General features: G+C 36.5%; 1 protein-coding gene across 2 annotated transcripts in view; it reads left to right on the top strand.

Moving 5' to 3' along the window:
- The window catches only part of SMAP1 (small ArfGAP 1), a 100,753-nt gene that overhangs the window by 37,793 nt on the left and 49,425 nt on the right, over positions 1–13,535 (top strand). Inside the window, exon 5 of one of the 2 annotated variants that reach the window (XM_067294119.1) lies at positions 6,694–6,771. The exons of the other annotated variant lie outside the window; for it this stretch is intronic. Within the exon in view, the coding sequence (XP_067150220.1) occupies positions 6,694–6,771 (78 nt within the window). The remainder of the gene's footprint in view (positions 1–6,693; positions 6,772–13,535) is intronic. 2 annotated transcript variants of the gene reach the window in all.

Raw genomic sequence — 13,535 nt, 5'->3', positions numbered from 1 at the left:
GGAATGTCAACTTTTTTTCCCCTTTTTGATTTTTTTCCCCCCCTTCAGTTGCCATTGAAGTTGCAGTATTTGACCACTTTTAAGCTTTTTTCTGACCAATGCAAAGAAAAGAATTATGAATAAATTAGTTTACCCAGTGAGGCAGACTGAGTTTTGTTGCACCACATGGAAATGTCTTCAGACAGATTGGCTGAATATGACTATTGTAACACAGTGCTGAGTGTGTTTAACAGTGTGAGCTGTCATTTGTTCTGGTATATAGTTTTTGGAGGCTCTCTTTCAGCAAGATCTCTGCACCTTTGCAGTTCTAATTGCATCTGGTCAGATGCCAGGTGTGGCCAACAAGTACGGAACAAGGTAATAATTTCTTTAAGTCACGAACAGCCAGCTTTAAATGAAGCTCTATAAACAGGAGTGTCTCTTTCAAAGTTAAGGTATAGTTCAGGGAAGCATAATCCTCAAGAAAGGCCTTTAGGGCAGAAATGCTTTGTGCTCCCAGAAGCTATTATTTTTTAGTCAGCCCGAAGAATGGAAACTTCTTAGTAACTAGATGCACGTAACTCTTTCAAAAACTGTTATACTTGTGATGACCTGTAAATGCTAGATGTAATTGTAGGGTTCTGACATTATAACTAAAACTGTATCGGCACCGGTATGCTATTTGTCATATTTAGGAAAGCGTATCCTCACTATGGGAAGTGTATTTCATTGAAACAGTGTATCCTGTGACAGAGTTGGAAGTGATATTTCTCAAGCCTTTGCCTATTGTAATTATCTCTCAACATTAAGACTCATGCTAGTATAAAAGATCAGCGCTTTCTTTTTCAGGAAGTAGATCACTGCCCTATTGTGGTGGGACCTCAGCTTGTCAAGACTTCTAAAAAACAATTGCTTAAACCCTCAGGTCTCTTGATCTGGCCAACCAGCTTCCAGTTTTGCTTTGATAAGATGTAATTCTGAAACATGCAGGACTTCCCTTTTTTTAATGCTTTTAATGAATATTTAAATTTAAAAAGAATTTAGAAACAATATGAGTAAGAAACAACTGAATTTGACTGTGTATGACTTGGGAATATATGTGTATTAGCATTCTGTGAATACTACGTGTGATTTGGGTACTGTTAACTGTGGGAATGGTCTTTTACTATTTGAATATTCATCTTATGAGCAGCAGTAGTTGTTGACAAATTGACTTATTTAAAGTTCTTTCAACGTAATATTGTCCTCTTCCTAGAACTAATTTTATGCCAAGTCCCCTTAACAATTTTTAGGAGTAAAAGTGAACTGCGAAGGACGCAAGGTATTCTACAGCATCCATTAAAACAAGCTTCACATAGTAGTGAAAGGATTAGGGGTCTTTATAAACTTGATGCATCTAAGATATGGTAACGTGAGCAATTTACTGTGGGATATACTGTGGCATTTGAGTCTATTTATCCCTAAAAGCTCATCTGCAGCAGTTAAAGGACTTGCATCACTTCTGTGATTTAGTAACTCATGTATAAACAGTTACTATGGTGGTTGGTGTGAAGTAGTTTTGTATGTTAAATTCTTCTTCAGGTGGGTGCTGATACGAAGCTGTTTAGAAATGTCATTCCACTTCAGACTTGCACCTGCTTTCCACTTTCAAGCATAGGCAAATCTTCTGTATTCATCTTTTTTTTTTTTTTTTTTAATGTACATAACAATTCTGGAACTGGAGGGTAAAGCATGCAAAGCAGTCTCTTTAAAAACTCTTTACGCTTCTCTAGGTCGTTATCTCCTGGAGCTCTGTTGAAAAAGCACAACCCACAATTATACAAATACTTTTTCATGAGAATCCAAGCTTGTATGCTTAAAAAAAAAAAGACTCAAAAGACTGACAAAATAGTGCTTTTCCTGGAGCAAATAGGAACCTTGCTAGAGACGTAAGGCAGATATCCCAAAAGAATGAAAAATAAAGCTATCTTGTTGTTGTTGGTGGTGGTTTTTTTAATTCTTATTTTTTTAGGAGAGTGAAGTACCTTGCTCTTGTAGTGAAACTCCTTATTACAGCAGGCAAGACTTGCATAGTTCTAAATCTGCATATAAAAAAGGAACTCCACAAATGCAAAAACTCAGTAGAGGCTAGGCATTGTGCTGCCTTAACTTATTTCCTCTATTTTCAGGAGGGTTTTTGTTGTTGTTGTTTTCTTTCTTTCTTTCTTTTCTGTTTTGGGCTTTTTGTCCTCTATATCTTTCCCACCAGACCCTGGCCCAATTGCAGTTACTCTTTGTCTGCAATTTTTTGCCCCCCCCCCTTTTTTTTTTCTCCCCCTTCTGTTTGAGATGTATTGGTAGCTTTCTGGATGCCTTGGTATCCTCTTACTTCCTGGTGACACTTTCCACTACTTGGAAAGCCATGGCTGAAGTCAGTGACGCAGAGCCAGAAAAAAGAAAATTAGGGTGGTTTGTTTTCCAGCTGCAGCCTGTAGTTTTCCCACCAGCTGTGTGTTTGTACGAATGGGTCTTTCAGCTCCCTGTCTCTGCGGGGTGGCATTTGCATTGAGGAGGCCGTGATAGATACAGCTGTTCTTGGCTGTGGGCCAGGTTCCTCTTCCTAGTTCTCATGACATTTGTCACCTGTATTGGGGAAACAGTGTTTGTGGTAAACTTTCTAACACTACTACCAGATATAAGAGAAGTTTAATGAACTGAAAATTAAATGTATCCAGTTCCTTTAATATAACCTGTGTTACAGACTGAAAAAAATGACATCCTAACGTATTTAAGGCTTGTTGTCTTTTAGTTGAACTACCATAACTTTTGTTGTTTCTGAAATACTCGAATGAAACTGCAAATGGATGATGCGCCGCTTGCTTGAAGTACAGCATGAGCAGCATTCTCAGGAGTATGTTCAGAGTATTAAAACAACAGCTAGAGGGCAGACTTTCCCCGGTGAAGAGAGAGCAGGTTCAAGTGTTACTCGCTTCTGTGGTTATCGGACACAGCACTGCTTTGACAAGTTCCCTTTTGGCCTTGTTTCTTTCCTTTGATTTTTTCAACCCACTTCCCAAACAAAGTAGTTGAGTACAGAAAGGAAAAGAGGTGAGGACTGCTGGGAAGATCACTCTCTAGTTTGGAAGAAGTAGAAGTTCAGAGGTTGGACTTACCTATATAGGTGTCTGTAATTAAACTTCAATAACGCTGCCTCGCTTCCCCTCCATATTTAAATCTTGAGAAACAGATAGATGTGTAGTTGTTGTATTATCACAAAAATGTAGAAATAGGTCACTGAGCAGATGCTTTCTCAGTTGCCATTTGTAGTCAAAACAGATTCATCAGCTTACACAAATTGGAACTGCTGTATGAGCTATATAACACAGCAGTAGTTTTGAAAACATAAAGCGTTACTGGAACTATAAAATAGCAACATACAACTTGTTGTGAACCACTTCTTCATCAGTGTTTCATCTGTTTGGTAGCTAGTATCACCCAATGGTATATATGCACTGCAAACAGGACATAGGTATCAATACTAACTTTGATCTGACCTAGGCTTTGAGAATGAAATAAGCAGAATAGTGTTGAAAGCTGTTTAGGCATGGTTTATGCTGATGAGAAGGACTATATATTGAGGTTTTTGCTGTACATTAGATCTGTAAAATATACTGCAGTTTGAAGATATGAACATAACACAACCTGTCAAAGTAAGGAGAACTTGATAGAGAGTACAAGGGAGAATGAAAACAGATTTTACTGAAATCTCAAAACATAAGGTAACCCCACTGATTTGTTAAAACATTTTGTATGGCTTAGTTCATGAGTTAAAAATGATTGTTTTGAAACACCTCTGAAAACCAAGTATGCAATGATTGAGTTGTTTGGTTTCTCCTCACACTTGAAGAGGGTATTAACATTCTTAACAATGACTTTGGTTTTATTCAAAATTTGGAATATTCTAATTAAATAATACCCGAGATAATACCCAAGATAACAAAAGAATATCTACCCGTACATTGTAGTGTTGTTATAGGTACTGTGTTAGTTCCGTTTGGTGCTAGTTCTGACATATGAACGTGACATAATACAACAACTGAGCATAGATTAGGCACAAAATAGTTGAAATTGCAGGGCCTTGATTCCTGGCTAGTTCGCTCTACCCTCTTCAAGGCTTTTCTATGTTCAGCGCAGTGCTGGCCTGCTCCCAGTTCTGGAGGTAGCTTGTTCGGTATTAGCTTGGTATGTTAATGGGGTGCTGGTCAGCTGTTCCTTAAATATGTTTGTCCCAATAGCAAATAGTTCTCCAGGCTTTTCAGGTATGCTGAGAAGGTATCAGGTATCAACTCTTGATACTCTTAATTGCTTAACCACTGGCCATAAACAGATTGCTCCAGAGTCTGTTTTTTAATCCTGTTTTTTGCTCAGGCTTATCCAGCCACTCCGATTGACTTGACTGGATTTTTTTCGTCATTCGTATTTCCTCATCTAATGCAGCATGGTAGACATCATATTTAACATGATGTGGTGGTGACAAAACTGTTCATCAGTCTGAAGTCATGCTGTTGCTCTCATTATATCAATTTAATCCATTCTTTATACACTGTAATGTTTTTTCTCTTAAAGATTTTCATTCATATGCCTTTTGTACACTTGCTTAGTTGCATACTTGCATATGTGAAGTATGCTTTCAACTGCTGGTTGTTACCCTGAAGAAAATGCAGTGCTGCTGTGTATTTTTAAACATTACATTTGGACATTTCTCCCCTTGCCCATCCTGTCCCGTATCACAGGCTAGACTGCAACTGCTTTTCACTCTATCTGGCTGCTTATAGATTACATACTGTTTCTCCAGTACTTGGTTTGCAAAATTACAGTAATTAAACTTTCATAAGATTACCTTATTTTAGGTTAGATGATCCCTTAACTTATGTAGGTGATATGTAGATTGAGAAGGACCATTATGGAAGGATGGAGATGTGACACATACATCTATAGTGCTGATTCCCCCCACACACCCCCCATGAAATTCTGCTCATCTGTTTGTGTGGTCAGTAGCTGTTACCTGCTGCTCACCTGTTGACCTTCAGTTCTCTAAATTCTGAAGTATAAGAAAGAATTAAAGAACAAAAAACTTATCTTTAGAAAACTGAAGGTATATTTAGGTTGTTTAGTTATCACAGTTTCTGAGGGAATATTTTCATTTTTGAAATCTTAGTAACATATTATTAGAGCTTATAGTTTAGTATCTGTAGTTACCAATTGTTCTGACCTCTTTGGTTACAATGTGCTGAAATGAGAATAAGGATCACTGTGTTCCTATGGTGACTGAATGCTACACTATAAGAAACTCAGTTTCATTGCAGCAAATATATTAGTAACTCTTCTATTAACTTGAGAATTTGAAAACAGTAAGTTTAAAATTCCTGCATTTCATATTCACAGGTTAAATCTGGTTTAAAAATTGATCCTTTTATAAATCTTTCCTGAAATTCTGCACCATCTTTCAGGCTAAGCATAGTTTCTGAGTTTGTCAATATACTGAATGTTAAATATTCTATGAATATTCCAAATATATAAGCTATGGTACTGGCAGGATTATCTGTAAGAAATATATTGCATTTAGACATGAGGTAGGGTTTTTCTGTAGCTTTGTTTCCTTTTAATGCAAGCTAATTTTTTAAAATTAAGTAAAGATGTGTCATCTAAATTGGTTATTTTGATCCAACATAATGACCTGCTCTGTAATAGCTTCGTTTATTTTAAAATTTTCCTTGTAGATAGTAGAGATGATAAAAGGCAGTGTAGAAATGTCAGCTTTATAGCTTTGAAGATCTACTATGTGCTTGGTAAATGTAATTCAGTTGCATTTTTGTAGTAAAGGGAAAAGAAAGATAATGTTTCCATTAAAGTGATCAACTGTGCAGGAAATAGGATAAGAAGATGTATGAAAATGCATTTAGAGAAATCTCATTTTCTTGAGCAAACTGCATTTGTTGCATGCATAACTTACACCTTTTGGATAATTCTGGAAGTATGGTCGTGCTAATAGCAGTTTTACGCACTGATTCCTAGAAGAGAGATAATACTTGGCTAGTTGGTCTGGCATCGTTAGAGGAACAAATATGATCTCTCTGGTGGGTCTGGCATTCCACTGCTAGGATGCGGCTTTATATTAACTTAAGCTTTCTCCTCATTTGGTGTGCTCTTAGAGAACACTTAATTAGAACTTTAATTAATGTATAACTTTCAGCGTTATTTTGCTTTGCTCTTAATGCAAGTATTTTGTTACAGTGAACAAGAACAAAGGCATTCTCTCCTCTCCCCCTCCCCTGGGGACAGTGTGCCTTCATGCTTCAGGACTTTAATATTTCAGTAGTCACACTGGATAAAATTGAACAATGGATGAAACCTAATTATTTTTCTTAGGCCTGTGATATGATCTTATCCAAGTTCATTTTCTTATTTTCTATTCTAGTGAATTTCATTATAAATCACTCATTGTTACCTAACAGTTTTCCTTTAGAAATAGTACTGGTAAAAATGAAGGGGAAAAAAAAAAACAAAAAACCCCCAGGAAATACTTTGTCTTTTCTTCTTGTTTTTTTTTCTATTTAGTGTGAATTTTTACCTCAAATTCTTGAAAAAGAATGAAAATCATGTTTCTTAGCTGCCTCTTCTGCCTCCTTTCCACCTATTCTTATTTTCCTTTCATTTCTTTCCTCTTTTATATAGATATCCTCTTCTGATGCTGCTCAGCCTTTGGCATCCTCTCCCTCGCTGCAAGCTGCTGCTGAGAAGAGCAAAACTGAGGTATACTGTTTTCTGGTGTAACTCTTGTCAGGTTACCTTATCTTATCTTCAGTAAAATTGAGGCACTTAAAATACTTCTGTCCCCCTTGCTTCCTGGACTAGATAAATGAAATTCAGTGGGATAAACCCCCCATCTGTATGATTGTCATATGTTAATGTCTTTATGCTGAAATTCCGATTCTGCTCTGGTTTAGCATCACAAAACCATGTCAAAACACTTTTTTTCATTCCCAGCTAATGGGCATGAGTGATTTTGTCCTGTCCTCTCAGGAATAATTTTCAATATCTTTCTATATTGCTTGCTTATTTCAGAATCTAAATGATCAGCCATGCACTTTGAACTCCCTGGATATAAATATAAAAACAAGTTGGCAACCCTTTTGTTAGCTCATACAGTTTTTAGCATCCGTTCTAGCTGGGAAATTCATGTATATACTGAAGTTGCATTTAATGTTTAGAAGAGCCTATGAAAAATTTAATACAAGTAAGGTAAGGCATCATTCATATGAAACTTTCAGTAAATGTCAGACTTCCTAATGGTAAATGAAATGCATCTTTTAAATATGAATGCTTGATGTTAGGTTTTTTTGTTTGGACACTTCACTCTAAATTGAGACTGTATACAGTATATAAAATAACTTATGATCTAAACATAAATCATGTTCTTTTTCTTTTAGATACCATAAAATGCAGCCAGATGTTAGAAATTATTTTAGTTCAGCTGTATTTAAATATTAATTAAAATCTAAATTAGTCACATGGACTAGGCCATAAGCCTTGGTAAATTTAACCTCTTGCATGTTTTTTAAGTTGTAGGAGAAATAAAAACAGCTGCTTCTAATTACTCACCTGTCTCTTCTTAACTATCTCTTTTGATGCATTCAAATTTGGAAGTTTCACTGTGTAATTATTTTGCCATGTCGTTGCCCAAAAATGAATCTTAAGGAAAAATGAGAACTTCTTTTCACAGACTTCAAGAGCAATATGAAGATAGTTTAATTTTAGCATCCTGACAATGCTTTTTGACTATTTCTACAAGTAATGAAATAACTGGGAGTTGAAGTTCTGGCATGAATATAACATCTGAGAAATGCTTTTATTTATCTGAATTTCTTTTTATCTAAATGAGCTGAAGCACTAAGTTTGCATATTGAACTTGCAAAGTGTGAGGATGAAGGAGTTACGGGTTTTTAAGTTCACGGTAAAAATGTAGTGAGCGAAAATAAAGTTACTGGGAATTAAGAGAGGTCCTGTAGGCTGTGTTAAGGTGTGGAGGAGGAAAAACTGGTGAGTAGTGCATTTTAAGTCTTCACATCTCCAATACAAAGAAGTTAGGGAGTTCTTAAGTGCCATGAGAGGCATTTATTGCTTTACACTTGTTTACCTTTATGGAGTGTTTGCCATATGAAACTTATTGGAAGCCCTCATAGTTCTCAAAGTCCTGAGGAATAAAATTTTCCTGATACTTTTTCCTGTGAAAGTGATGTTTTCTCTAACAAAACATATTTAAAAGAAGTTACTGTTGAAGTCAGACTGGAAATCAGGACATTCTAAAGAAGATCGTATGCAAAACCTTCAACTCTGCTTTCACTAGAATATATTGTAGTAAACTTAAGAGGCTGTATTTGAAAAGTAAGTGTGCAGTTATGACACTTCCAACAATCTTTCCCAGAAGGAGAGGAAACAAGATAGCAGTTGTCTAAGATGTAGAACTGTCTCTTAATGGGAAGAGATTGCATAAACTGGAATTATTTAACTTGAAAGAAAAAAATACTTTTGGAAAAGGTATCACTCTGAAAAAGGTATGATAGTGTATAAAGTATAGCTAGAATGGAGGAGGTTAGAGTGATTATTCACTATTTTTTTCATACAACAAGAAGTAGGAACACAATAAATATGAAAGTTTTAAGATGAAACATGCTTCTGTGCTTGTCCTACTCATAAGTTTTTTTTCTTGAATGTTTGACACTGCCACGGGCAAGATACAGGGTTAGCTGGGCCTCTTGTCTGGCCTAGTATGCTCATTTTTGTGGTCTTTCTTATTCCTCAAAATAGACATTCCAGAAACACTTCCCCCCTTTACTGTGGATTGAAATGCATTCTCTAATGGTTGAATCTAACAGATCTTGGCCCTGAGATAAACTGGTTCTCTCATGACTGTTGTGGTCATTATTTCCTGTTGCTTGAGTGACAACCACGTTTAAGTAGGTGTTTAGTGTGATGGACTCATTTTGCAGGACCTGAGTGTTCAAGTTAACACCTGATGAAACAATTCACATGTTACATGTACCACAAGTTACAGGGGTAACTTGTGATTCAAAGGCGGATGGCGTGCCATGTCCCAGTTGAGGCTGCATGGGAGGAATGCTTTAAAAGCTGTTACTAACAAAATTCAGTAATCTTGCTAGCCCTCACTTTGGTAAATTGAGAAATGGAATAGATGTAATTCACTGGTCTGTAGAAATGCTGATGGAGAGATGGTTTGGAGAAATTTTTTGTTGCATTGAATAATACGTGGATTATTTTTCTTTATAAATGTGGAACCCTATACTTAATATTATTGGATTGTCTACTGAGAGAAGGATAGCTCGCAAAGCAAAGGGAAAGACTCCCTTAGACTTGGACATGAATATCTGTGTCAACATATCTGAAGACTTTGAGGAGAAGCTTGTATCTGCTTCTCTGCAAAATTATACCTGCTTCTGGAGCAGATTTGGGAGGTTAAATACTTTATTTACTGAAGTTTACTTCTGCTCTTCGCTCCCACTGGTCTATTTCTGTCTGATACAGAAGAGTCTCATTCCTGTCCTTAAACCAGCCATTAGGAGTAGTCAACATTGTAAAGCTGTCGTAATTGGAGAGTCCAGAGGAGAACAAGGAAAATGCCCTGGTCCAGAAAGTGGTGACTCATGAAGAGAAACTGCGAGTATTAGGCTGTTTAGTTTGCAGAAGAGACAAATGAAGATACGTTTGTGTGTGTGTATACATGCATACATACATACATACATATACGTGCATATATATGTGTGTGTGTGTGTATATATACATACATGCACATATCAAGTACCTGAAATGCTGCTGTAGAAATGAAGGCAATAGTCTGTTCTCCTCATCTGAGCTCTGCATCTTTCTGGCAGTTAGTTTCCAGTATAGCGATGTAGTCGACCATTTGAGGATGTTGACAGACAGGGATGAGATGCTTTAGACAAAAAAAGAAAATAGTAGGTGAAATAATGACTTGCCATGAGGCTTCAGGATTTATATGCTGGGCTGCTACATAAAGTATCATCGTTATTAGAGTTGGAGGTGACAATATTGTTTTTTCTTTGCTCTGAATCCAGGATCACAATGGGAATCCATCCATTTAGCTCCTGTGTACATTCAGGGACACATATAGCACCACAGCAAAAGCTAGACTTTAAAGTCTTTGTACCTGATGAGCTGGATGTTATTGATTAAGCAAACTCTGGGCAATGCTGCTACAGGGCAAGTCTATTAGGGCTTACAGCATTCAGTAGGTTCTTAAAATGAGTGCATCAATATGAAGCCTTATAAAGACTTCAGTCCTGTTAGTACATCTGAAATGTTATAGTTTTCTGTAGAATTTAATTAAAGTCCTCCTAGGCAGATGATGTGCAGAAAATGCTGTGCAGTTAGACTCTTCGGCAAAACTTTGGGTTGGAGGAGTCCATCATGTTGCTCAGAGAATGTCTGGAACCACAGTATTAAACTTCTGAGATCTGATTTGGGCTGTGTTTGAGCTATGCAAGTTTATCTGTTTGTATTTACATGGACTTGACAGACAGCATTGTGTTTTTGTGCATGGAGTTGATATTTGGAAGTATTTAAAATATGAAGTAACTTACTTAGTTTAGCATAGTCCATAGTCATTGATCTTGCAAACCTAAATGCAGTTTTGAGTATATAAATAGTCCGGTTGAGATCACTGGACTACTATTATGTTTGGAGTAAACCTGTGCATATACTTGGAGGATGGGATACAGATGTGCAAAGTTAACCTCTAGAAGTTTGAGACAGTGTTTGCATATTTAGGCTAACTTCATTTGCTACTTCAGCCTCTGAATGCATTTGAGATGGTATGGCTGTTGAAGGAAAAAGAGATCATTCATTGAGGATAATGGAAATAATAGCGGGTGTACCCTAATCTTATACACAAAATTCTTTCCCAGTTTATCATCAAATAAATATATAAGTTACACAAGACTGAATGTCAAGATAGTAGAAGTTTTTTTCAAATCTGGTACCCATAGCAAAGCTAGAGAAGCGTGAGTGAGTACATCTTTCATCTCTATTTAAACACTCCTGTATTTAACTAATTGTGATTTCTGACTATGTAAAAGAATGCCTTAGCTAAGAGAGGGAAAAAAAGGACTACTCTGTTGTCAGATACATGGAACAACTTATTTTTTCTCCTTTGTTTTTTGTTGTTGCAAGCAAAATGTCTTAATACAAGTAAAACATACTAATTCTGGTGAACTTTCAGCTGATGTTCTTCCATTTAAAGATAATTTAGCTACATAAATGGCAAGAATTCAGGGCCTGCTGTGAAATGAAATTCTCGCTTAACTTTGCATTCTATCAAACCAACTTCTGTCACAAAACATTTTGGGTGAGGGTATGCGATAAAACATTTGCATTATTTTGTGTGTGTTAATGTATAATTCAATTTTACGCTACAACTATAGCAATTGTAGTATTATGGCTTTTCAGTACGTAAGAATATTGAAAATGAAACCAAGTTGTCTTGGTTTTGTTGACTTTATGAAAGGTAGATGAGAATTTATTTCTACTAATGATAATGCATAAAGAATTCATGTAAAACCTGAATGTAAGATTGGATGGCAATCTGATGTCAAAATATGACAGTCCTGCAGCTAGCATCCAGGTAGAAAAGCCGGGGTCATCTTTTGTTAAGGCTTGTAAGAGAAATCGATGACATGTAACAATGCATTTTTCCAGTTGCAAAGGAACTAATTCATAGTACAAATTCTTTTTCCTTAGAAGTTTGTTTTAATTGCCACACAGACAGCCAGTTGTCCAGACCTTTATTTTTGTTATTAATGGGCATTCAAAGTGGGAATGCATAATATTTATTCACCATATTCAACCCAAACATGCTTCCACCCCAAGGTAGCAGAAGTACTAATACTTGTGCGTGCTAGTTGTGCATTACTCTCTTTTGGGAGGTTCTGTGTCCTTCATTTCTAGGCTCTGAAGAAAGCTACTGATAGCTACTCAGACAGCATAAAGGTGAACTTCACAAATACCTAGCTTTTGGATGTTGTGCAGATTTTTCAGTTTCTTAGACTTTGGTCCTCTGAATCAAGTTCACCATTATTTTTACATTTGAACTTGATAATGTTCTCTTTCTATCATCCTCCCTCCAGTTTAGGGGTTTGGATGAAAATGCCAGTTACTGAATATCTTATTTTACATAATACTGAATTTGTTGGTTAAAAAGTGTACTGCCTTTTAAGGGTGAATTGTTTTTCCACCTTGCTGCAGGAATAGTTTTTGTTATGTGTTTTCAGTTTCATTTGTACATATGAAAGTGCTCAATACAAAGTCCTGCTTGCCATGTGAACTAAACTTTTCTGCTCAGTAAAGTGTTCTTATTTTGGAAGCTAAGAATGTCTCTGGGATATTAAACCTAAACTATATTAACCACAAATACTGTCATTCTCAGTTGTGGTGTGTCCTTGAAGGTCTAATTTTGACAGATGCACATTAGTTTTATGTATTTCTCTCTACAAAAGCACTTGTTGAAGTGTTATGGATGGATAAAGAATGACTGGAATTTAATGAACTGAGAGGGAAGACTGGTTTCTTGTGCTCTGCATCAAAGAATCACTTAACCTTTTGTGGGAGGGTGAAAGGAGATAAATCACCTTCACTCTTGGAAGTAAAAGTGAATGTGTTAACCTCTAAGCAAGCTACTGTCAATGGAATCATGAGGTTTCTGTTTATCACAATTTCTACCATTTGATTAAAAACAAACCCACAGCGTGTACTCCTTGTCTTTCCACAAGCACTAATTGTGACCTGGAGCTGGATTGGTGACTGCATCAGCACATGCTAAGTCACACAGTGTAAAGTTAGTAATTGCTTTACTGATGTCTTGCATCTTATTCACAGAACATGTGTTGAATAACACTCTGCTTCTGGACAGGATCTAGGGTGAAGTAATGCCAGCACACAAGAGGGGACAGTTTCCTGAAGTATATATATACACTACTGTACAGTATATATGTACAGTACATACTGTGCTGTATGTTGAGTCCTTTCATGAGAAAAGTCTGCTTTGGTTGCTTTTTCTTGCACTTGTTCCCTTTTAGTTGTAAAAAGTTAAGTTTTAGGGGGGATTTTGGGGTACCACTCTCGGTGTATTTCATCTATATTTTTTCTGTTTAGCTTGGCGTTGGCTTTTTGTAAGTTCCGTTTAACTTTTTACCTTCCCCTTTTTCTCTCTGTTTTGTGAAAGGTTACTTAGATGTCCAATAAAGTAATTTCTTAGAAAGACATGTGACTTTCCTTTGGGTAGATCTGGTGGCTAGCAGTTCCCAGGAAGCTCTCCTCCTCCTAGTCATTTCACTTTTTTAATAGACTGGCATCATAGCGATGTACATACAATTCTGTAATTCAGGGACACAGTGTCTCTTATACAGCAATCCTATAACTGAACTATGCGAAGAACCCATTACCTTATAGGTACTCATTATGAAGATACTGGCTGTGGGGAAGTT

The sequence above is a fragment of the Apteryx mantelli genome, chromosome 3 (genome assembly GCF_036417845.1).
Source record: "Apteryx mantelli isolate bAptMan1 chromosome 3, bAptMan1.hap1, whole genome shotgun sequence".
NCBI lineage: Eukaryota > Metazoa > Chordata > Aves > Apterygiformes > Apterygidae > Apteryx > Apteryx mantelli.
This window is presented reverse-complemented; position numbering and strand designations above follow the sequence as displayed.